Genomic DNA, 26057 nt, shown 5'->3' with positions numbered 1-26057 from the left:
GTAACACAAGAAAGCTAGCTATAGGTTCACACAAAAAGTAGAATTCACGTTAAAGTTGACTCAAAATTAACAGAATTAAACTCTTCACAAATATATACTCGTATGGAGTTACTATATAAGAACATGCATACCTTCAATATAAATCAGCTCAGCAGAATAGAGAGAGAAGAAAAGAGAGAGATATAAGTGAAAAGAGATGAAATATTTCTTAGGAAATAATAATGTTTTCATTTCTTATTCAAAAGTCATGATTATTGTGGTTTATTATATGGTAATTGCATCATATTTGAACATTTTTTATGGACATGCCATAATAAACTTGGGAGAGAAGGCAAAAGTACCAGCACTTATAGTATTTGGGGATTCAATAGTGGATCCAGGAAACAATAACTATATTGTTACTATTGCGAGAGTTAATTTCCCACCTTATGGGAGAGATTTTCCTGGAGGTGTACCAACTGGAAGATTTAGCAATGGCAAAGTTCCCTCTGATCTCATTGGTAAAATGTAGTTCTATATTTCATTTTCTCTCCTTTTATTTATTTATAAATGTATAGTCTCATGTTCGTTCTTGTTCTTCCACTGAAAATTTGGCTTTCTTATATATTTTGCATCAAGAATTTCTTACGTAATTATATGCCACCTCTGTTTTCTTAGATGCAACATTTGATTATTTAATACACTAACTGAAAATACAATTTGAATATTGCATCCACACAAAAAAAACAAAGAAATATTGAGTAGAATAACTTATGATGTGGTCAATTTTTTGTTGCTATGATGAGTAAACTATATAAAAAAAAATTATTCACGTAAATGAGGGCACGAGTCAACCTAATAACCTTGTCGAGAAAGAGGGGACTAAAAATATAAATGGATTTTCATTTCTTTTTATAATTAGTTACTTTTAATACACTTTTGATGGATAATTAAGCATTTTACTTTCTATTTTTGCTTAATAAACATAATACAAATACAATATTTGTTTATACGCGGCTATCCGAATTACTAAAAAGTCAATACTAGGAGGGCATCATTGGGAATGAGAGTTTAAAAAGGTTTACTATCGGAGAGAAGTCAATACTAAAAGGGTACCAATGAGAATGAAAGTGTATCATAGCAAAAAAAGTCAATAATAAGAAGGTATCATTGAAAATTTCCCTAAATTGAACATCTTTTTGTAGAATAGAAATTAATGATCTTCAAAAGAACGACCATCTCACTAGTAATATTGGTACCATTTAATGAGAAGTTGAGAGCTGAAGTTATTGTACAAATCTTATCAAGTAGTGCTCCCTCTGTTTTTATTAAATAGGAAATTAAGAATATTTTGTCGGATTTTTTTATTTTAACAATGCAACCTTTTAGCCATTTGCAAAGAATAAGCAAACTTTTTAGTTATTCCTAAATAATGCATAATAAACTGATATTATTTCAACTTTGATTGCATAATATTATAGCGGAAGAGCTTGGGATAAAAGAGTTTGTTCCTCCATATTTGGATCCAAAACTCCAAATCAGCGATCTTCTTTCCGGAGTTAACTTTGCATCTGGTGCAGCTGGTTATGATCCTAACTCAGCAAGATCACAAGTCTCTTTCCACCTTCTTTCTTCAAATAATCATATTTTATACTTGCATGCATTTAAAAAATAGAAAAATATTATTTGCTAAAATCTTGCCGCGGACTAATCAATTCATTGGGTTGGGAAGTCGAAGTTCGTGTTGCTCATTGTTATCGTGAAGGAAATAAAGTAGCGGATTTGATAGGTTAGCTAATATTGGTGTTGCCCAGGAGAATGTGGTGTATTATAGTGCTCTCTCACCGGAGATCACCTCTCTCCTCCGTGAGGACTTCATGGGAGTTACTACTCCTCAGTTTTGTTGTTTGATTTAGTTTTGTTTTGGGTTCATTTCCCTCATTTGCAACAAAAAAAAAGAAATATAGGAAAATAAGTACTAATTTAGTCTATACCATTCCTTTATTCTCTTATAGAATATTTGAGCTAGGAAAGTTTGCTTTCCCTTTCTTAATTCTCCTAACTAAACGGATTAATTGTGTTTATTGCAGAATGTATTGTCATTAGAAGATCAATTGAAGTTGTTCAGAGGATATATAGATAAGCTCAGGGCTGCAGTAGGAGAAAACACCACATCAAATATCATATCCCAAAGCTTGTACCTAGTTTGTGCTGGAAGCAATGACATTACTAACACTTATTTCGGTTTACCAACTAGAAGTCTTCACTACAACATCTCCACATATACTACCTTGATGGTCCAGTGGGCTTCCTCTTTTCTGCAGGTAAATAAGGTTATAACAGGCATCTTCTTTGTCAACTTTTACTATATTATTTTAGACCTTATTGACATATTTGTTAAAGCTATTATTACTTATGTAATAGCGCATAACACATGTGAATATACGACATTGATAAAAAAAAAAGAAGAGATGTGCGCACTTTATAATGTAAAGGAGTACTCTCCTTATTGCCATATGGTTTTAATGTGGAACTTCTTTGATCTTGTGAAGTCGACTCTTTCCCCTTGTAATGGTTTTAAAATAAAAATGACTATAATAAGCTTGTATACTCTCTGCTTTTTATCATTCTCACTTTTTTATACGTGTTTCTCAATGCAACTATTTGAACTTAAATATCTTTCACTATATATTAGTAAAAGTTATAATGATTGATTACAGATAAATTATTAATTGAGACGAATCAAACAAGACCCCGCGTAACTATATTTTTTTTTCTTATAAATAGTAAAAAATTGAAAATTTTCTTTCTACTTATTAATAGTGTCAAGATTACAAGTGAGAAAAAACAGAGAAATTTGACTACCAATCATATTGAAAGATTCCATGATTTTATATGTAAACATAGTTACGTAGGTCTTTAAATAGTAAGGGAACTGTGGTTGATTGATAGTACTAAAACTAGAAACAATCAATGCAATCTAATATTACAACTCTAGAGGATCCAAACGCCTGGTTATTACTTATTAGTTTTACATCGACAACTGACAAGAGTACAAGACCCAAGTAAATAGGTTGGAAACTGATGCGAAGAGGAATAAATTCCTATGCGTGCATGTAATATAGTACATCTATTAAGCCAAAGAAAACCCTATAAGAAAAAAATCAGGTGGATCTACATGTATAATTATATGTTTATAATAGCTATAGTAAATTTAACCATTTCAGTGATCTGTTAAAAAAAATTGTATATTGGACTTATTAGGTATCTAAATTAATATGGACTATTATGTGCAGAGATTTCATTTTAATTTGTCAGTTATTTTATGATGAGTTAAGTAGGAAACGTAGAAAAACCTATATATGCATATTAGAATTAGGGTTATAGTCTCCAATTTATATGATTGTCTATTCTCTCTGACCAGCCATCATCGGTAAAATATAAAGAGAGATCATATAAAGTAATAGAATTGGAAGATAAATAACCCACTACTCATCAATCCCGTGGAACAAGGCACACTTCCGCAATTAATTATGTTTTATCAAGTAATTCAGTGTGAAGTTTATAGCTAGTATGGATTAAATCTAACAAACCCATCACTGAAAACCTTTGTTGAAATTTTTGCAAGCTGTGACAAATGATACAATTGAAACTTGCATTATTAGGAACTATACGGTCTAGGAGCAAGGAAGATAGGTGTGATTAGTGGACCACCGTGCGGGTGTCTTCCAGCGCAAAGAACGTTGCACGGTGGTCCATCAAGAGCCTGTTTTGAGAAGGAAAATCAAGCTTCTATGCTTTTCAATTCTAAACTTTCAACCGAGCTAATTTCTCTCAATCAAAAGCTCGCACAATCCAGAATTGTCTACCTCGATATCTACAGTCCAATAATCGAACTCATAACCAACCCTTCTCAACAAGGTAAATTACCACCTCCGTATTTTTTTTAGTTGCAACATTGATTTTATGTCACTATTCATCGATCAATTTTGTTAAATTATCTCGCATCATTATATATAAGAAAAAACATAGTCAAGTGGAGTCTTGTTGAATTCGTTTCAATGCAAGTATTCCAAATATCAAATTTTTATAATTTTTACTTATATATACTCTATAAGAGATATTAATGTTTAAAAAAGTGTCTCAGCAAACGTGAAAAATCAAATGATGCAACTAAAAAAATACAAAGATAATATATATATATATATATATATATATATATATATATATATATATATATATATATATTATATTATATATATATATATATATATATATATATATGCATCTATGTGATCGTATTACTGTTGTCACTTCTCATTTTTTATGGAGTCTAGATTAAATTTTATCGTAGTCCGTAAATATATTTAAAACAGCGCGTGGATGTATCATGTATCCTTTACAAATCTAATCTAATATATTACTTGTCCTACTACGTCTTAGAAAAAGTCTACTATTACATGAAAAATATAATTCTTTTGTTTCTTTAATTTATCAGGGTTTGAAGTTGCCAACAAGGGATGTTGTGGAACAGGAAACATAGAAGTATCCATCTTTTGTACAAGATTTGACCCTGGAACTTGCAAAGATGCCTCAAAATATGTATTTTGGGATAGTTTCCATCCAACGGAGAAAGCTTATAAATTCATTGTCCAAAGAGTCATTCAAAAAAGCATTGGTGATTTCTTTTAGAAGAAAAATTAATAGATTATTAGCTATGTTATATAAGTATATGTTTACAAGTTTATATTCATTGCACTAATTAAAAATGAATTATTCTATTCATGATATAGAATTTCGTCATCTCAATACTATTCAATTGATCGAATTCATAGCTCAAAATAAGTTCATGATCGATCATTTATATCATTATTATAGGGACTTTTGTTTTAACTACCTTTTTTATATCACATATTTGAAATAACTATCTTTCTTATTTTTAGTAGATTTAAGTACCTTATTCTATTCCTAAATTATTGATTTTGCTAGAGCCGGCAAAATTGACTCGTACCCGAGATACCCGACCTGAAACCCGTTTTCACCCGAAATTAACGACTCGAAACTCGAAATAACCCGACCCGAATATGACCTGAACCCGAATCTACCCAAACCTGAATCTACCCGACCCGAAATGACCCGATAATGATGGCCACAACCTGAACTTGACCTGAAAAGTTGTCATATTAGTTAATTTTTAATCAAATTTAAGGAAAATATTGTATTGAAATATTATATATAATTTAGCCACTGTCCATGAATTATTTAATCTACTCTCATTAGTTTTATATGTGTTTGATTTATTTGGGAAATTGAAAACCCGATCTAACCCGACCCGTTTTAACCCGACCCGTTCTTACCCGACCCGATTCAACCCGACCCGTCCTAACCCAAAATCTCATGGACCCGATATTAACATGTACCCGAACAAACCCGACCCGAACAAAAAGTTGACCCAATTATGACCCGACCCGTTTGACCTGTTTGTCACCTTTAGATTTTGCCACCTCTTTATAGATTCTATACAATCATGTGAGGTCCATACTCGTTTTTTCCCATACATCCCCCTCTCGATTTTTCTACAATTAAACCCTTTCGAATTCATAGCTATGGAAAGAATATTAAAAAAATTACGAAAAACTAATAAAATCAATTATGAAATTTATTATTAATAACATATTTGATAATTGTAACTGTTTGGGGTATCACCCAGGCCAAAAATACTAGTTACACTTAACTAGGTATATGTTGCACAGAATTATAGCTATGATTCGTTTTTTTAATGTAGTGTAACGTCTCCCGTCGATGAAGAATAATAAGAAGGAGAAAAAGAGTGGGGGAGGAAGACATTACACTACTAAAAAAAAGAAAATTAATCAAAATTTTAATTTTGTTCATGCAATTACGCACAATTTAGTGTTAACTAGAACCGTGGTAGCTAATACCCTTAGTTTACAGATTTTCCAATATTCTAATAATCCTAAATTCCTAATCACAAAATTAAATTAAATCCTATCTTGGTTGGTTGGAATTGACTCATTATCTTCTCCTAGAATGCAACAAAAATTTGCACCAGATTCTCAATTTAACGTTTTTGGAGATTGTTTGAAGATTATACAAACGAAATTATATTTGAGGAAGAAAGAAAGGGGTTCTTACTTATTCTTAGCATCACAGCCAGGGCATAATCCCAAAAAAATGGATGGAAATAATATGTGGGCCCAACTAACGGATTGTTGAACGAAATCTGTTAAAATGTAGCAAAAACAGTAATTCAGTAATAAAAAATTGTAGTTAAATCTAAAAAAAAAAAGTATAAACTATAGTTTTTTCAAAAACATGATATAAAAAAGGTAGTTAAAAAATTGTATTATTGACCCTATTGTTTAAAGGAAAATCATTTGTCCCAATGTGTACTAGAAAATAGTTTTAGGACGGAGATCCTACTCGTGATTTGGGAATTCCTGAAAACTTTGACACACGGATGGAGTTTAAAGCCGAAGAATTACAATGATGAATTTCCAGAGTAGATTGAACTACATGACCACCATTAGCATTCCAATCAACTGCTCGGTTGGCTTCGTGGTAGACATGTTGTAAGTGATAAGATCTGAACTTGTGTAAGAGATAGATATTTGATGTCTGCTATAATATTCTTGAATTTGCCATAAAGTTGAAGAGAGGTCTTGAATTGCTGGAATAACCAACAAGTTGTATTTTTCAATATAGATATCTTGAACATCATGTTATAACAAGACCTATTTGGAGAACAGTTGTCGAAGCCACGAACACGAGGGAATTATCGAGATTGTAGTACATGCGTGAATTAATTGTCCTAAATGATTGCGATGATGATCCCTGCAGCAACTAAGTTGTTGGCGACGGAGCAATCAAAATTTAATTTGAGTGAGTTGAGGGGGGGGGGGACTAGGCCACCAGAATAGTGGAAGAAGCGGGGCATAGGTTGAAGAGATGATGATGTTTGGAGAAAGGGGTACCTATGAGTTGGTAAGAATCAAGCTTATTGCGAAGAGACAAGTCCATTTATTATGGAGAAATTTATCTTTATGGATAATTTGACCGATACGTTTCAACAAATTAATTAAATAAGTGGCGGGGCTTTAATAGCAATATGGTTAATACTTTTGGGATCTTGACTTTTTAAAATGATAAACTCTAGAGAATGCTTTTCTCAAATCAATCCAGTGACAAAGTAAGATGATTCCTACATGTTGCCGAATATGAATGCAAGTTTTAGTTGAGTCAGAAATTCAATGTAACTACTAACAACCAACAAGCTCCTCTCATTATGCATATATTAGTCAATATGTAGGGACTGGGGTGTTTCCTTCCCTCGGTTATTTCCTCCCCCGACACTTTTTTTTTTTTTTTAATTTTAGGATCCGTTCGTTATTACTGTAATTTTATGTTTTTTTTTGGTTTTTTAATTTTCAAAGACATATGATATATGTCGTATAATGAATCAAAAAAATAGTCAATTTTATTAGAAACATGATGTTTTTGAAAACTGACAACTGAAAAGTGAAAGCCACTTTTTCTGGTTTCCAGTTTTTGGTTTTTATTGCTTGTTTGCTTTGTTCATAAGAATAATTCAAACTATTAGGGGTGTTCACAAAATAATCACAATTATGGATTATTTTAGCTAGAATAATCTTAACTATGATGGTTACCTTCTCAAAATGATCTCAAGGGTCGAATAATATATTTCATTAGTTGTTTTTTTAGTGTTTTCATCCTCTCTTGTGGCCCCTCCCTCTGTAGCCGACTAAAATTTGATACGTTATTTTTTTACCTTTTAAATCGTTTTTTCAAGTTATTTAATTATTTGAGAAGACACTCCAAATTGTTGGGATCATAATGAGATAATGTATATTTGAGATTATTATAAGATAATCTGTCATAATTTGAATTATTCTTGTACGTGAATTTAACCATGATAATAACATCAATTTGAAAAATAACATAATAATTCACCCTAATTGAACTTTAAGGCAAGAAAAGTATAATACAACTTTATTTACCTTCCTTTCCCTCAAAAAATATGTTGCAAACTTGCTATAGGAAAAATTATCGGACTCTGTAAAATGAAATTCGAACACACAATCGGGCAAGTTGGTTTTAGTTCCGCTCAAATTTGACCCATTATATCCGGTTTCTAAGACTTCGGTTAATTTTGGGTTGCAAATCCGAATTTCTTGTTCAAGACCCAGCAGTTTTATCAGGTCATTTACGGGTCGACTTTGAGTCGGGTGAAAATTTGTCCGATATGTGTGTGTGTGAAAATATATACTTCCTCCGTTCCATAATAAGTGAAACACTTCTCTCTTTTATGTGAGAGCTTTTTTAGAGAAGTGTTTCACTTATTATGGAACGGAGGAAGTATATATATCTATACACTCCCTCCGTCCTCTATTAGTTTACCCCTATTCCTTTTAAGGGTGTCCCTTATTAGTTTACCCCTTTCTTTTTTTGCTATTTTTGGAATGGGACCACAAACTTTTCATCACACATATATTCAACTTTAGATAAATAATCTTTTATCTCTCTTTATATGCCCCACAATACTATTCCTCCTAAAACTCTGTGCAAAAGAAAGGGGTAAACTAATAGAGGACGGAGGGAGTATATATATATATATATATGTAATATTCTTGCTCCAATCTCGTAGAACTCCATGCCTTTCATTCTTGGGAAGTAGGAGTTAAGAGACAAGGGAGTGAAGAGATGAAAAAGAGATCAAAGATGAAATGTTTCTTGGGAAATGAATCCATATCTTATTCAAAACTCATTAATATTGTGGTTTATTACATAGTCATGGCCTCATACTTGCACATACACGGACATGCCAAAATAAACCCTGAAGAAAAACAAGTACCAGCCCTTATAGTTTTTGGAGATTCAATTGTGGATCCAGGAAACAACAACTACCTTGCTACTATTGGTAAAGCCAATTTCCTACCTTATGGTAGAGATTTCCCTGGAGGTATACCTACTGGAAGATACAGCAATGGCAAGGTCCCTTCTGATTTCTTTGGTAATATTCTCTCTTGTTTTTTTTATACTCCCTTCCTCGCTTTTTACAACTTTTTTTTTTTCCGATCCATATGAGCCACGAAGGCAGTGCAAAGAAGGGAAGGGGGGATTCGAACCTCTGATATATCGTTCACAACACCTCAATATTAATCACTAGGCTAACACATCTTTAGTTCCATGTAGTACTACTTTATAGTTTATGAGACCGATTAAGTGATTTTTTTGGTAATATTCTATCTTCACTTAAATCTCATAGTTGGGTTGTTGTTTACTCCATGATCAGTTGGAACGCCACCCTTTTATCCTAATTATTTCACAAAGTAAGGGGGGTAAGTAATAAGTGAATAGGCAAAGTCTAAAATCGAATCCAGTCCAAAGTTGTTAGATTAAACTATACTAGAAATACTTAGTTTTCAATCATTTGGAGTAAACCTTGCTCATAGTTAGGAGTGTTATTGATACAATCATAGGAAAATACTTATTTGGTTTTCCATAGTTGTATGATTATTGAATACAGTATAGAACGTATAATTTTGATCATTAATTTTTTTAATTATTTATTAAGAAAAAAAATTACTACTTTAAAAATATATATTGTGATGAACTTAACACTATTCCACATATGCTTGATATTTTATAGGAAAATGTGTTGTGTACACTTCCAACTTTCATAGTTTCAACCAGATACAAAAAATAATCTCAATTTTTGATTATCTTAGAATAATCGCAGCTTCAAAATAATTTCTCAAACAATCCTATTTGTAAATTGGAAAAATTTACAAGAGAGAGCTCAACTATTATTACCCGTTTTCTTCTATAACTCCCAATTATGGATTATTCCCTACAGGTACCAAGTTTACTATCTGTGATTTTCGTAGCACCTAATAATATAAGTTACTTATAACTGATTTAGAAGATCAGATTTTAAATATTAACAATCTTCGAACAAACTTTCAGCAAGTGACAAAGACCTATAAAATGGAGTCAACATTTAAAAATCTTAACTTTTAAATTGTTTATAAGTAATTCAAGACTTATAAAAATCACAAGATGGTAAACTTGGGACCTATGGGGAATAATCCATAGTTGGAACCTATAAAAGAAAATGGATAATAGTTGAGCCCTCTCTTATGAATTTCTCCTTGTAAATTTTATTATATACAATAGATCCAAAATGCACTAAAGAAGGTAAGAGAAACTACAATTTTGATTATTTTAGAGAATGTCCCATAAAAGTTGTTTGATTCCTTGATCATCCAAAGTTAATTATTAATTTGAAAAGATGAACGAGAGTTGGAATTTGTCATGCCAAATTGCTTTATTTGGTTAAAATTTGTAAAATTAAACCTCCACGAATCAAATCTTGGAACTTAAAAAAAAAAAAAGGACATATCCATACATATATGCTCCATTAAAAAAGGTAGAAAAAAATAAAAATGGGCTACTAGTTATCCTCTTACAACTTCTATAATTTATTGCAAAGTAGCTAGGATATTTTAGGGCAATAATTGGGCAGGAGGATATTTTTGTAGAACCTTTTTAAGTTGCACCACATAAACAAACGATCGTATAAGAATAAAGTTGAGGTTGGCCTAGTTGATTGGAGGTTCTCCTTCCACCTTTTCAACAATGATTCGATTTTTGCCCCTTATAAAATAAGATTCGTAATTTCGCCCTACTGGTACAAAGGATTTGATCTTACCTTTAAAAAAACATAAACATACGGTCACACACCCGTTACGGCCTTACGGTCTTAAAGCAACATGTAAATCCAAGAACTTAGAGACGAAAAATTTAAATGGAGTATTGTTATATTGAATCAATCTACTGAGTTACATTATTGTTCTACATTTATTGCAACTAAATTAGATTCTTTCGGATCTGAAATGAATTCAATTTAACTTAAAGATGATTAACTTAGGTAGAATATTGTTATTATCTTAAATTAGTTTATCGACTTACATGTTGATACATTAATCTAATGTAACATCAATTTCTTTCAGTTTGACTAAGATGCATGAGTTTCAAATTGAATATAACTTGTTAACGATTAACTTAAATGGAGTATTGTTGTCTTGATTTAATTTATCGATTCATAGATAGCTTAAACTAATCCACTATTAACTTATTTTACGTCGATTATACGTTTTCCGTTTTCAAATGCGTCGAGCTTAATGACTAGTATAGTTACATTAAACCATTGATCTAATATAGTAAGAGTAAGACATTGATCTAATCGACTTTATAAAAAAAATGTCTAACTCGTCTTTCGATGAAGTTTATAAGAATTTATACTGATATGAGACGTCCTTTTTAACCAAACATGATGTAATTTGCATACAACTAAAAGCTTGAATATCGACTTATATAGAATTATCTTATTCCATATTGTCGAATATATCAGTCTTGTACACATATATCGATGCCACTTTCATACATTTTTTTGTGAAGTACAGTAAAATTGTTTTTTTCGAGACAAGTGTTAGTCTATAGATATTTTTCACGTTAATTTTAACCGAACCCGAAAAACAGTTGGCCAAAATCTGACATGAAGTTTCATTTTTTTCGAACAAATACAAGAATGTGACTAACTTCTACCAGAACCGATGCGATTATTGTCGCAATTACGTGATTTTCATCAATAACTGAAATAAACTGAAACAAAACTGAAAATAACTACAACATGTTTTAACTGCTATTCAACCATTTGTTGGTTTAACTGTTGGATAAATCCGGTTTAAACTGCAACTGAACTGAACTAAAATGGGAAATAAAATACTTGAATTAAACTGAACTGAAAAATTTGTTAACTTAACTGATAATAATTTCTGTTGTCGTAAACTGAACTGAAATGAATTGAACTGTTTGAATGTAACCATAATTGAATCGTTAAACTGAATTGACACCTCCACTTACGAGCTTACGACAATAATAATGTTACACCAAGGTCCAAGTAATCTAATTCAATTTATGCGTACGTGACTTAGTATGAACCTCAGCAGTGTCCTCTCTAACCCTAAAAAAAACCTTAAGAAGCAAAGCTTCAATTTTGAAATTTCTTCGCGGCCTCTATCTACTACTATGAAGACATAGTTAAGGAATATAAATATATAATGAGTCTAAAATAGCACAAGTATAAAGTATATACCCTTCATTAGTGATTATTATCACTAATTGGTTTGTTAATTTAGTGCATTTATCGGAATATTTTAAATTGTTATTAGATAAATTTGGCAGAGAAATACCCGAAAATGCATAACTAACTAACTAAGGACATACATGAATGATAGAACTATAAATCTATTATTATACATCTAAATGTGTTTTGTGAACATGATATACCTAAAACAATTTTCTTAGTCATTAGTTGATTAAAAAGTTGTTTAAATAAATGAGCAAATAAGCAAAAAAGTATATAATGAATACACCCAATATAATTTAAAATATCCACGTGATGTATATTACTATGTATATATATATATATATTTTTACACCCAAATAAGCAAGTTTTGACTCATTTGGTAAAACTCCTACGCAAAATCCCAGATACATGTGTTCCAAATCTTGCCAAGTAAGGATATATGGGGTCTAGGATCTTTCCTCTTTTTTTTTTCAAGTGTTGGGCTTGGGCTTGGGCTTGGGCTTGGGCTTGGGCATATAAAAACTAACCCAAACAACCACGAGGATTGAGATTTAATATAATATTTTCCCTTGCCTATGAACACAACATCTATCATTTTCCAAGAATAAAATAGAAAGAACAAAGGTATACGGAAAATTTGTTTGTCTATTTGCATGGCAAAAAGCTTAGAGTTCTATCTTAAATTACCTTTAACTTTCAAGTTTTTGCGAGAAACTACCTTATAAAAAAATTGGTATCCCGAATTACCTTAATTTTACAATTTTGTTGTTAACAGCTACTTTATGCCAGTTTTCGACGTTGACTTTTGTGTTTTTCAGTTTAAAATTGTGGGAAAAACAAAATTACCCTTGTGGAAATTGCTTGAGATTCAAGGAGACTCGTAAGGTGATTGAGTATGGTGATTGTTTCAATTTTAGTTCAAGTAGAAGAGGAATTTAATGGTGGATTGGTGGTACAAAGTGTCACAGAGATATGAGAGAGATAGCGCCCATGCACACAGGAAAATGGGAAATAATGGTGGGGAAAATTAAAAAAGGTTTGAAGAGATCAAGTGATATAACGTGACATTAAAAAACTGGAAAACACAAAAATCAATGCCGGAAACCCACATAAGGTAGTTGTTCAACAACAAAATAGTAAAAGTAAGGTAGTTTGAGACAATAATTTTTTTATAAGGTAGTTTCTCGCAAAAAAATGTTAAAAGTAATTTTGGACAAAAAATCCATAACATAACTATGTAATTTGTAGTTGATATCTATAACTATATGCATATGCAATACCAAGTAGATTTTAGTATAAGAATTTTTTGATTAAAATTATTTATATTTTGCATAAAATTAAGTTGATATGATAATATTGTAGCTGAAGAGTTAGGAATAAAAGAGCTTGTGCCTCCATATCTGGATCCAGATCTACAAATCAGTGACCTTCTTACTGGTGTCAGCTTTGCATCTGGTGTTTCCGGTTATGATCCTTCTTCCGCAAAATTAGAGGTCTCTCTCTCAATCCTTCAAATATTCATTTGTTTTGAGATTTATAGAGCCTAAATGCATAATAAACGGAAAAATTTTCATGGCATGCAGACTGACTCTTTTAATTCACAAAAGCTATATAGTATTAATCATTCACAACATTTAAGAAGTCGTACCAATTAAAAAAAATGATCAATAAGATAAAATCCATTGCAAGGAGGAGGAGAATTGAAGATCCCTCCTTGTAAAGGGTGAGACTCGATTCCAGGATCTCTGGAATCGAAGGTAATACCAACACAACAACACCACTAGTCTATCACCTGCTGCTCGATCAATAATAGTTATTAGAATATTAGTATCTTATATTTGCACTTGTCAATGCAGAATGTATTGTCATTAGAAGATCAGTTGAAGTTGTTTAAAGGTTACATAAACAAGCTCGAGACTACAGTAGGAGAAAACACAACATCAACCATAATCTCCCAAAGCTTGTACCTAGTTTGTACGGGAAGTAATGACATAACTAACAGTTTTTTCGGTTCACCAATCACAAGACTTCAGTACGACATCTCCACTTATACTGATTTAATGGTTAATTGGGCATCATCGTTCGTGCAGGTAATTACAAAAGCCTTTCATAAAACATACTCTTCTTTATACTGTGTAATAAGCTTCATTCTCTAGTGGCCAACCTTCACTACATACATGTTTTATAATGCGACGGCTTTGAGTTATACTCTCTCTGTTTCAAATGTTTTTCTTATTTTGACTTTTTGTATATCTATCAAAAAGAATCGTAATAGAAAAAATAAAAAGAAACGGAAGGAGTATAAATGATAACTAATCAACTTGTTACAAATCGTGGGTGCAACTTATTAGGCGCACCTACTTTCCTCAAATAGCGTGATAACATTTTCAGGGATTGATATAAAAGATAAACATTTTTCAAGCAATATGATCTGTTTTCGGTCGATTTTAATACATAAGGCCTTTATATATCTTCAAACATTATTTGCAATTCTCGCAATTCTTGAGAAATCTCAAACATTTAATTATATAATTGGAACTTTTAGGAACTATATGCTTTAGGGGCAAGAAGAATAGGCGTGATCAATGCACCCCCATGCGGTTGTCTACCTTCACAAAGGTTGCTACATGGTGGTCTGTTAAGAGCTTGCGCAGAAGAGGAAAATAAAGCTTCCATTCTTTTCAACAACAAGCTCTCTTTTCAGCTAGCTTCTCTCAACCAAAAGCTTGCAAAATCAAGAATTGTGTACCTTGATATCTATAAACCATTTCTCAATCTCATCAACAACCCTTCTCAATCAGGTACTACTTCTGTATTTTTTTAGTTACACCAGTACTTGATAGCATAACAAAGCTGGGTGAGCTTGCACCTACTTGATAGCATAACAAAGGTGGTCTGTTAAGAGCTTGCACCTACTTTGTTATGCTATCTCACACTATTATGTAAGAAAAAACATAGTCAAATGGGGTATTGTTAGATTCGTTTCAACGTGAGGATTCTAAATATCAAATTTTTATAGTTTTTACTTACACCAAATAAGAGATATTAACGTTTAGAAAAGCATTTCGACAAATGTGAAAAAGCAAATGATGCAACTAAAAAAAACACAGAGATATATATTAAACTCTTTTACCATCTAATAAAGAGTTCATGTTTATATATACGATAGATTTCAACGCGTAATTTTCTAATTTTTGAACTTATTTGAGTTTCAGGGTTTGAAGTAGTAGATAGAGGATGTTGTGGAACAGGAAATATAGAGGTATCTGTACTTTGTACAAAATTAGATCCTGGAACTTGCCAAGATGCCTCAAAATATATATTCTGGGATAGTTTTCATCCAACAGAGACAACTTATAGACTCATTGTCCATGAAGTACTCCAAAAAAGCTTGGGCGATTTCTTTTAGACAACAAACGTTTAAAATGAATTGTATTTGAAAGCTTAGGAAAATTGTACACTAAGCTGAAGAACATTCTTTTATGATTGAAGCCTTGAAGCCTGAAGTGAAGGGTTTTGATAAAAACATATAGTTTGCGGAAACATATCAAAATTGGAACTACATACATATTAATTCATGAACCTATTATACACATTATTATACCTTTGTAGCGCGCCTCCAATTAGCAGATTCGATTAGGTTACTTTCTTGAGAACCTCACTTGAAGTCCCTCTAATGGCTAGCACACCACACGATCGAACCGCGACACAAGTTCAGCGTAGATCTTGGAGCAGGAAGAGCAAAGTATATCTCTTAGACTCTTACTCTCACGTATTTTGTGTCTTACTTTTGTAGAATATATTTTGGAGTCAAAAAACCCAATATCACGTAAGTTCTTCTCAGCATTATATGATAGCTTATCATATATAATGTAATCCCCTAGAATTAGAGTAGCTTACTTTTAGAAAAAATCCTAACAAGAAACTAACTCCACATAGTGGGGATATGCACGTTGTGCTTGTGCATAATGCCGTCGTTTGACTCGGCTAGAAAATTCAAAGCTTTTTTTGATATTTTATTCAACCTTAGTCCAAATATATTCATGGTTCGACCCATGCGAATGTGTGCGACCCTATAGGATTAATACTAATTAAGTTGCAAATATATTTATTCATAATATTGCCAATCGATAGTTGTTTCCAGCTAAACATATCGATTACTTAATTATACTAATTTTATCGTAACTCATAACCGATCCTATAAACTATCTTTTAGAGATACCCACATTGTTTGAAAGACATACCTCCGACATGAAGGTGCACAATTTCTTCATGTAATCTTTTAAGAGCATGTATGTATAATGGTACATGGCTCTCCATCTAGCTCTCCACGCTCTCTCATCTATTCTCTCTTCAAGCTATTCTCTAGAACTATATCTAAAAACACTCAACAAAAAGCTCTCCACTCAACTTTTCATTGTTTTGTGGTCCCCATATCAATAAATGAACCTCATTTCATATTATGATCAAAGTTATATAAATTAAGTTTTTCATGTAAATTAAATATAATTACAAGAAAAATTATTTTTTTTCATTTATGTAATGTGGAATTTTTTTTAAAAAAAGAATTTTGAATTTTCATAAATTATAAAAAGATAGTAGATTTTGTGCATGAAATATATCAAATAAAAAATTATAGTTGTTAGGATAATAATTATTACCATCTTTTGTTTTATTTTTATAAAAAATATCATTAAATGCTTGGAAGAAGAAAATAAAACTTAAGTAATTGCAATGGTATGTAGATCCACATATTCGAGAGTCATCTCTCTTTCAACCCAAATGGTATCTCCCCCAAGAGCCACTTCACAAAGTGTCTCCATGAATAGACATCCAAGACACAACCAAGAGTTCCATTATTGAATAAAAAGTGGCTCTCCATTTTCTCTCTCTTTGATGAGCTAGTCGGAGAGTCCCGTTATACATACTCTCATAAATCAAGTGCAGGACTTATAGTAGGCTATTGACCTGTTTTTCAATATTCGATCATATACACGGATACACCTAATATTCTTTTTAGGGGGGGAGCCTTCAAGTACTAAATCGGTCAATGGATTTGACTTTGTGTATCTAATTTCACCTCACAGGCCACGAAGTTTTACAATCTAAGCTAGCAAACATCCATGTACCTGTATTATTTTGAACATATGAGGGTAAATAATTATTGAACAGAGTCAAAACAAAAGTCTAAAAATATTGAACTTAGATAAAGAATATTACAAGTTGAAGTCATACTCTAAATTCATATTTCTATGTCTCATAATTTTTGCTAGGTTTCTAAGAATTTACACAATCATCGAAGTCTTAATCCCAACAAACTATCTAATGTTATGTAGAACAAAATGTGTCTAGACTTAATGATAGAGGATATTCGTTTAATTAGCAGTAGCTTTTCTTATTTTAATGTCTTTCATGTTAAGCGTTGTGGGAATACGGTAGCACATTATGTAGCTAGACTCCCTCCTGGGGGGGGGGGGAACAAGTTTTTGTGGATGATTTTCCGCAAGGTGTTTTGACCTTGGCGGAATTGGATGTTTCTTAATAATATGAGCTACGTTTCCCTTCAAAAAAAAAAAAATAGAACAAAATGTGTCTATCACTAACTAATAAAGAAAGAGCTTTGAAACTAAATGCCTAAACAAAATCTAATTACTTCCTCCGTTTTTTTACTCGAGAGGCCCCCATGTGATTGGAGAGAGAGAAAGAAAGGAAAAACAAAAATAGAAAGTGTTGCAAGTAATTAATCATTTCCCTTTTCAGAAAGTGTTACAAGTAAAAAAACTGAGGAGGTAAGACAAAAACAACGAATAGAGTAACTTCAGTTTCAGGACTGTAAAAAAAATAACAATTCAGATCTTTTTTTTTTTGTGAATCACAATAACTTCATTGATGCATTTAAGCTGAAATAAAACTGCATTCAAAAAGGCCAGGAATAGGATTACAGAAACAGAGAAAATGAAAATTCATAGGCATCTTGCAAGAAACAAAGGACGTTTCTTGGAAATATATATAGATATACTATATAGTTTTAATATATACAGCATACAGGCAGCCAATCTTAAACATGTTATTCTATACTAAACAACCTCAACCCAACCTCACAAAAAACACAAGGTCACTGAAAGCCCTAGTTCTCGTATATTCCTCTCATACTACAAAACTGCATGCACCTCCTACTTAACCTGAGATAACCACCTAACACTCCCCAAACAAACGTAAAAAGAAGCTAAAATACACAATGACCACTGACCACACACCCTAGGGAATCGAAGACAAACTATACACGACCGAGCATAAGCCGTATCAACGGAGCTTGTTCTGAGCTACAGCTTGACATAATTCATCCTCATAGAACAGCACTCGGTTTTTGCAGACAGGTTTTGATAGAACAGATGGAACCATGCACCTCGAAGGGAGTGATGCTTCCTGAAACAAAGCAGCAGCAACCTGCCTCATCTCTGTATACTTTAACCGAGAAGGTGGCCGAGGACCATGCCTTGGTGCTTTTGGGGTATGTGGGCTTGGTAACCGAAAACCTCTGCCCTCTCCCTTGCTGCAAGGGACATTTAAACTTTAAGTTTTGGACATGAGTGATAAATTAGAGTAATGAACAATATGGTCCAGCTAAACAAACCTAAAGAATGGCCAGTGTTCTGTTGCAAGTGGTGTCATTGTCGTTAACATTTCCTGGCGAGAGCGATCTGGAGTGGTATAATTAAAGTGAAACTGTCTAGCAACAATAACCTGCAACAACAAAATCACTTAATTAGACTGTACTTCTTCAGAACACAAAAGGCACAAAAAAACAAGCTAGGAGTAGGACTTGAATTAGCAGAAAGAAAGGTGGCAGAAAGGAACTCACAGCCATCCTGATCCTTTGCGAAACATGAAAAACTGCCCTTAGCTGATCGTGGTGCAAGTGACAAAGGACTTTAACCTAAACATAATCAGATAAAAATTAGGCATGATGAAATCATAATCATACAAAGACAGAACATGTACACAAGCTAAATTTGAAACATAACATACAAGGTGAAATTACATTAAAGACTGAAGTCTCGACTCTCCAGCAGTAACACATAACTGTAAGGAGTATGAGTTTATATATTACTCCCATATTAATCAAACGACAACTTCAAATATGATATATACCTCCTGGTTCATTCATTTTCAATAAATGAATCGTTTTCAGGTCTTTATGCTTTCTTATAGTTGCAGGATAAACACAGAAACCACATACAGCAGAGAACCAACCTTGCAATCATACCTAGCAAACTAGAGATAGCATATCAGGGAGCAACTCCAGAGGACAATGGACCAAGACAAACCCAGTTTTCAGATTTTCCAAACCAGGTGAAAGACACATGGCTCAAATTACACGGATGAACTGGTAGACAATCTAAGACTATTCCAATAGAATGTATTAACATTGAAACTCCCCATTGCATTTACAAAGACCCCTGTCAAGAAAAGGAATATCAGTTATATGCAACTCTTAACCCAGTTGACCCTTCTCCTATCTACCACTTTACAACAAGAAAGAAGCGCAAACAATTTCATATTCCATTTTAGTATGAGAAAAAAATCTATTTGGATATATAGGAATTGGACAAGTTTTTATTACAATGCATCGAGAACAAAGTGAAAGACTTGTGCATGTCAATAAGATATCGGCCTCAAGGTTAAATACATTATGCATTTAACCATTAGGTACAGTCATGTGATCTTTTAGCATGAATGTAATAGAGCAGATTTCAGAACTCCCTCAGCTGAACTTTTTACTTGATAGACCATCAATTTGCTCAAAATTTGAAAGGTCATTTTTTGTTGCTTCCAGCATAATGAAAATCAATACCAGCAACTAGTTTATCTTGGTTGACAACCAGAAAAGCAAAAACCACTTAATTGGGACAATGAAAGCATGAACAAAGAGTAGACAAGAGACAATACATGATAGGTTAATAGAGATCCTTTTGCGAAACATAACTTTTGATGGAAAATTTTGGCTTTCCAACAGAACAAGTAAACAGCCAGAAATTCCAAGTTCAAGCTCACAATAGCACAGTTAAACTCTACCAACAAATGATAAGCAGCAATCATTAATCAAAAGACATAAACAAGTCAAAGAATCAAATAAATAAGAAGATTAATCTCAATGTGAAGGATCATACCAATAAATCCATAGGAAGAGCCTCCAGCCTGGATTCCGAATCACAGCCTTCAAAGCGAGGAGTCTTCGGAGTCTTGAGAAGACTATTTTGTTTCACTAAATCCAGAGGTGATGACACCGCAGAAAACCCGAACTTTTCAGGTGACATCATTGAGGAGGTCTCTTGAATGGGAACAACCTTCTGTGCAATCACCAATTCATTACTGTCCCCCTTCTTGGAATCAGATAACACAATTCTTTTCTTCCCCAAATCGGTGCAAGACTTTGTAGATGACGCCTTGGTGTACCGGAGCTGAGCAAGTGCTCCGGGTCTTAGATACTTATTGTTTGAAGCCCGTGTTCGTCTTCTCTGTTTCGGGGTTTTTGATTCCTTATCTTTAGGAGATACCTTCCCCATGATCTACCCCTTTTTATTCAAATGAAACAAAAATCTCCACTTTAATTACCACTCTTCAATCAATAATCTCTCATCCCCAAAACTACAAATAATTAGATAAATAATCAATCTCCTTGAACCTGAAACAAACATTAAACATCAAAAAAAAGAAAGTCAAATTCATTTTTCCATAAATGGTAAAATTAAAACAAAAGGAGAGCTAATATACAGCAGGAAATGAAAACAAAACAACAAAAATGATGAACCAGGAAAACCCAGAATTTGCTATACCCAGAAAAACCCTAAAATCACTGAATTGAATTCCCCCAAAAAAAAAAACCAAATTTGCCTCAAATATCTCTTCATTTCATCAGAAACTGAAAAGAGGCTTAATTTTGCTACACCCACAAAAAATTAAAACAAACCCTAGATAAAAATGGCCCAAATTTAACTGAAACATCAACTAAAAAGTACTGTAAATGAGTTATTAAATTGCAAACAATTCAAACCCTAACTTAAAAAAAAACACCCAAAACAAAAATTAAGAACTCAGAAATTACAAACCTTGGAGATTGAAGATGATAGAAAAACTGCCGAGAAAAAATTCCTCAGGCTCACAAAACGAACGAAAGCGCCGTTGAAGAGAGAGAAAAAAAGAGGAGAGAGAAAGAAAGAGGGATAAAATTAGGGTTTTGTAGGTGGGTTTTGAATTTCTTTTGAAACCCCGCCAATTTGTTATATATCCGAAACAATTTCCAAAAAGAGTGAAATAATTGGCGTATTTTTTATTTTAATTTTGACGATTGTAAAATTTTATGTAACAGAGAATCTAGGTGGATGTGCACGTGGCATGTTGTCATTGGGAGGTGTGCGAATATGGCAGCAGTTATGTCAATGGGCCGTAAAGTGGGGTTTCAGGAGTATCCTATGTGCATTATGTCACTGGGCCAGGCCCTACGCCGTTAATTTCGCTTTTTAGCTTTGATTAGGATTTTATGTGTAAGTTCTTTTGTCTTAATTAATTTATTCATTTATGTATTAGGTTATAGGAGTAAGTAATAAACAAAAGGTGGGATTATTGTTCTTTGTTTAAGCTGAGGTTTTGGGAGGGAAACTTTTTTTGTAATTTTATGTCATTGATTTTTTTTTTCTTTTAAGAAGTGGTTGCCTTTAGCAAGTAGGCCTAAGAAAATCTTGATTTTCTACCCCAATGAATGAATGTTTTCTTTTGCCTTATAGTTCTCATTTTATCATACTTTAAAATTTTTTACACACCATATAAATCAAATATAATGAGAGTATAGGCAAGTCTTCTACTATTAAAAGCTATGAATATAGTCAAAGAGAAAAGAAAAGGTTATGATATAGCATGTACTTTAATCTGAAATAATAATTAAACTATTAATCGAGAAGTATATTTGAACAGATAATGTATATTGGAGGTAATCAAGATTATTCCCCCCCCCCCTCTCGAGGTTGGGCATGTTTTTTCGGCTCGCGGTCGGCCCGAATTTTTGGGCAAAAGAGAACTACGGGTAACCTAGATATGAGAAAATAGGTAAATTTTCGACACGACCCGAAAATGATCTGAAAAGCCCGCTAGGCCCGGTTCGAAATATTGGGTTTTGGCGTGATTTTTGCCCCGATCTGGCTCGCGACTTTGTCCATAAATGGGCTACTCTTTTTTTACCAAAGCTCGGTCTGGCCCGGCCCATGATCACCTCTAATATATATGTCTTAACTGATAACTATCTTGCATAAGCTTATTACATAACATATAAAAACTGAAATTATCAAAATTTGTCTCGGCAGACAAGTTCCAACACGACACTTTATCAATATTAACTAGTTGCTAGGCATGATATGCTTCGGATAATTGTAGTTTTCGTTTATTAACATTTTACTTTGAAATAATAACAATCAAATATAACTTGGCTTACTGGTTAAGACTGTAGTATATAAACTCAAGGTCGCAAGATCAAATCTTATATAATGCATTTTCTTATCTTGATTCCATTGTATAAGGATTACATATTATAAAGCAACCTAAGTAAGAGTGTTACAATGGCGTCGTTCCTTGTTTAGTAACGTATCTCACCACGGAGCTTTAGTTCAAGTAGTCCATGTACAATAATTTTTTTTAGAAATTACGTAGTATAGGGTTTGATCTCGAGACCTCAAGTACATATATTAAAGTCTTAACCACTAGATTAAGTTGTATTTAGTGTTATTATCATAAAGTATTATATTGATAAATGAAATTTTTTCTTACTCAGACATAGTTTATATATAAAAATTATCTGTACTGGTATTTCAATTGAAAATGATTTAAATTTTTCAAAATTTCAAATTAATGGAGTAATAGAAACTCGAAAGATTGGCATCATTGTACGAAAATAGCATGCAATGAGGCATGAGTCACAATAAATGACAAATTGGAGCTATAAGCTAAATATAGTATCATTTATCACTGGTGAAATTTTAGGACAGAGTGGCGCCTAAATGCATAACGTATGGCATTCCCTCAGTCCCTTGAATAAGCATCTTATTCATCCAATATTCATGATTTAGTAGAGTATATTTTTCCCTTTATTAATTGAAGAGAGCCAATTTTTCTCGTGAAATCATGATCCTCAATTCAGCAGTAATAATGTACTGGTAAATCAATCTTTTTAAAACTTTTGAAAGTATTTAAAGCCATTATTAGTTGTAAATTTCTTAATTTGGCCTATATTAACATAGGATCCTTCATTTGCTGACAAAAGACTGTGAACAATTGAACACACACGTGTTTGATCTCCTTAATGTAGTAGTACTAATGTAATCGGCACCGCGTAATTGTCAATTTTCATGCCTAATACATGGCGGTACAAGGGATTCCACATCCCTCACCCCTCTCCGAGCAATGATATTCCCATTTCGATATTGAAATTTAGATGACTAGTATATCATATATCTGGACATCTTATCATATCGATTAACTATTATATCATATCTTGATTGCATCTTATCATATCGGATATGGGATAATACTTTCTCCTCACCCCCCCCCCCAGTGTGTGGTAGGCTGGCAGTAGTAAAAAAAATCAATACTCCTAATAGCAAAACGTTCGATTTAGTCGCAGTGATAAAAAAAATTCGATTGAATTACATTTTTTTTAGGAAAAGGAGCAAATTATATTAAACAGTAATTAGGTTCGATACATACCATTGGTAACTATGTACCATTGGGTCAGAAGAGTTTGCTAAAGCATTAAGTCTATCATCTTTATACGTTTTAATATAATTTGGGGGAGGGGTGCACAAAATATAAAGGATTTCAAGCATTTAGATTTCCCCTTTGCTTCCTTAGCTATACTATTCGCAAGTTTGTTGGCTCCTCTTCCTTCATAAGCCAAGTTAGTACCTCATTGCTCATGGAGCAATTCCCTGCACAAATTTACCACATTTTGTTTTATGCAAAGAAGGAGCCTAGCGTTAAGATTAACCAAGCACATTTCTTACTTAATAATGAGATCATATACTGGCAATGAAGTATCTATTACTCCCTCCATTTTATTTTAATCTACACACTTTGATATTTTACATTATTCACAAATTTTACTTTGACCATCATTTGTGATTAGAGATGTAAAATGGATCAGGTTCGGGGCTGGTGGAGCATCACCAACATCCATCCGCACCACCCGATCCATCCATCACCCGGAAAAATCACCACCCGAATCCATCCATCCATTTACTTCCGAGTTAACGGATGGATCGGGTTATAATCGGGTGAAATTACCTCAAAATAATGCTAACCATAAAATTTCAGAAAAATAAAGTTTCAACCGACAAAACAATAGATCCACAACCACAATTCAAATTAAGTTCAAAATCACAGTAATTCGCATACAGAAATTAGGAAAATTAGGTTGGACATTGGGATTTTAGATTCTGACATTTAGTTGAGCCTTGAGGATTGGACCTAAAAAACGTTTTTTTGAAATAAATGGGTGATGGGTCGGATTAACGGGTCGGGTGATGGATGAAAATTGTCCACCCGAATCCGATCTGTCACCCGTTCGCCATCCGTTTAAATCGGGGTTTTCACCCGTCCATTAAGACGGATGGACCGGTTGGTCCACGGGATATTGCCATCTCTATTTGTGATTTATACGCAGATGAAAATATAGTCATGTGGGATCTTGTTAGATTCATCATAACATGTATTTTATTAATATGTACTTTTTATAATTTTTACAAATACAAAACTAAAGATATATGTCTTCAAAGTTTTGCATTACCATGCGTGAAAAGTGTAAGTGTGTGTAGATTAAAATGAAACGAGAGGAGTATTAATTAGTTATTTACCACATACTTTGAGAGCAGGAGCAATGAAATATCTAGTGATTTACCACTTACTTTGAGATACTCATATCCTCTAAGACTTAAGAAATGTGGTAATAATACTTAATAATAGCTTTAATAAGTTTCAAACCACAATTTTTGTCAAAACATAGAGGATACTTATTGAAATATGTCTTGAATTATCTAGCGTTAAGATTAACCAAGTACGGGGTTTGGTGTATGTGGTTTAGTAAGCCGTTTATGTTAAACCTCTTGTTTGTTGTGCACATTGAGTTGTCCTACAATACATTTGAGAATGATGATAAAAAGTACTACATTATAAGCTAGAGGAACTACTCCAACTAAAGCTGATTGGTTTTAGTGTGGAACCTCATTTGGGATTGTAAGTGGATTGAACTCTCCTCCTCCTTAGTAGGTTTGCTTAGGCCCATTTTAACTTCTGACAAATTTATCAATTTTGGTTTTAAGCCTAATTTGTTTAGGTTAATTAGAAAGGTATTATATAAGCCTTCTAATTAATTTACGCCCCTTTTATTATGTAAGATGTACTCTTTCTTCTAAAAGATAATAAAAATTGTTTATACTCTGCATGTGGACGTAGCTAACTAACACATTGTTAGTAAATCACAATTATCTCTATTTTGTTTTTCATTAATTCTTCGTTGCCTTATTGTTTTCTTTATAACAATATTCATATCTATTTGTTATATGATGGTGTTCATGGTGGTGTTGCCATACCTAAAAGCAAGGGGTGGTTGTGGTGCTCCGGTGGTTGTGATGGTGGTAGTGGAGAAATGTGAAATGGGGTGGATGGTGAAAGGGGAAATCGGTGAATAGTGAAGGAAAGGTGGGAACATTTTGGTATTTAAAGACAAATATACGAAATTTTTTAAGTAAATACTGGCGATAAATAGCTTAGAGGAATAAATTGTAGTACAATGAGGAAGTGTTGGTGTCTATAATTAAGGTGATGATGGTGTTCATGGTGT

General features: G+C 32.8%; 3 protein-coding genes across 5 annotated transcripts; 2 read left to right on the top strand and 1 right to left on the bottom strand.

Moving 5' to 3' along the window:
• The first annotated feature begins 6 nt into the window (after positions 1 to 6).
• Positions 7 to 4707, top strand: LOC104895310 (GDSL esterase/lipase At3g14820). The gene is made up of 5 exons (XM_057396030.1): positions 7 to 500; positions 1461 to 1591; positions 2070 to 2303; positions 3645 to 3900; positions 4478 to 4707. The coding sequence occupies exons 1-5, from the start codon at positions 197 to 199 to the stop codon at positions 4669 to 4671; spliced, it is 1119 nt and encodes a 372-aa protein (XP_057252013.1). The 5' UTR covers positions 7 to 196; the 3' UTR covers positions 4672 to 4707.
• Positions 4708 to 8646: 3939 nt separating this feature from the next.
• LOC104895148 (GDSL esterase/lipase EXL3) lies at positions 8647 to 15678 on the top strand. 3 transcript variants are annotated; one of them, XM_048646152.2, is made up of 5 exons: positions 8648 to 9031; positions 13583 to 13665; positions 14029 to 14262; positions 14718 to 14973; positions 15388 to 15678. In XM_048646152.2, exons 1-5 carry the CDS (start codon positions 8722 to 8724, stop codon positions 15579 to 15581), a joined length of 1077 nt encoding a protein of 358 aa, XP_048502109.1. In that variant the 5' UTR covers positions 8648 to 8721; the 3' UTR covers positions 15582 to 15678. The 3 variants fall into 3 exon arrangements, with proteins under 3 accessions (XP_048502110.1, XP_048502109.1, XP_010679879.2); XM_010681577.3 differs by having other exon boundaries at positions 13535 to 13665; XM_048646153.2 differs by lacking the exon at positions 14029 to 14262 and having other exon boundaries at positions 8647 to 9031; positions 13535 to 13665.
• Positions 15679 to 18144: 2466 nt separating this feature from the next.
• On the bottom strand, positions 18145 to 21438 carry LOC104895149 (F-box protein At4g35930). Its single transcript, XM_010681579.4, has 5 exons — positions 21283 to 21438; positions 20344 to 20858; positions 19035 to 19109; positions 18807 to 18916; positions 18145 to 18725 (listed from the first exon to the last, which is right to left on the bottom strand). The coding sequence occupies exons 2-5, from the start codon at positions 20737 to 20739 to the stop codon at positions 18476 to 18478; spliced, it is 831 nt and encodes a 276-aa protein (XP_010679881.1). The 5' UTR covers positions 20740 to 20858; positions 21283 to 21438; the 3' UTR covers positions 18145 to 18475.
• Positions 21439 to 26057: the final 4619 nt, after the last annotated feature.

This window comes from Beta vulgaris, chromosome 6 (genome assembly GCF_026745355.1).
Source record: "Beta vulgaris subsp. vulgaris cultivar EL10 chromosome 6, EL10.2, whole genome shotgun sequence".
NCBI classification, from domain to species: Eukaryota; Viridiplantae; Streptophyta; class Magnoliopsida; order Caryophyllales; family Amaranthaceae; genus Beta; species Beta vulgaris.
This window is presented reverse-complemented; position numbering and strand designations above follow the sequence as displayed.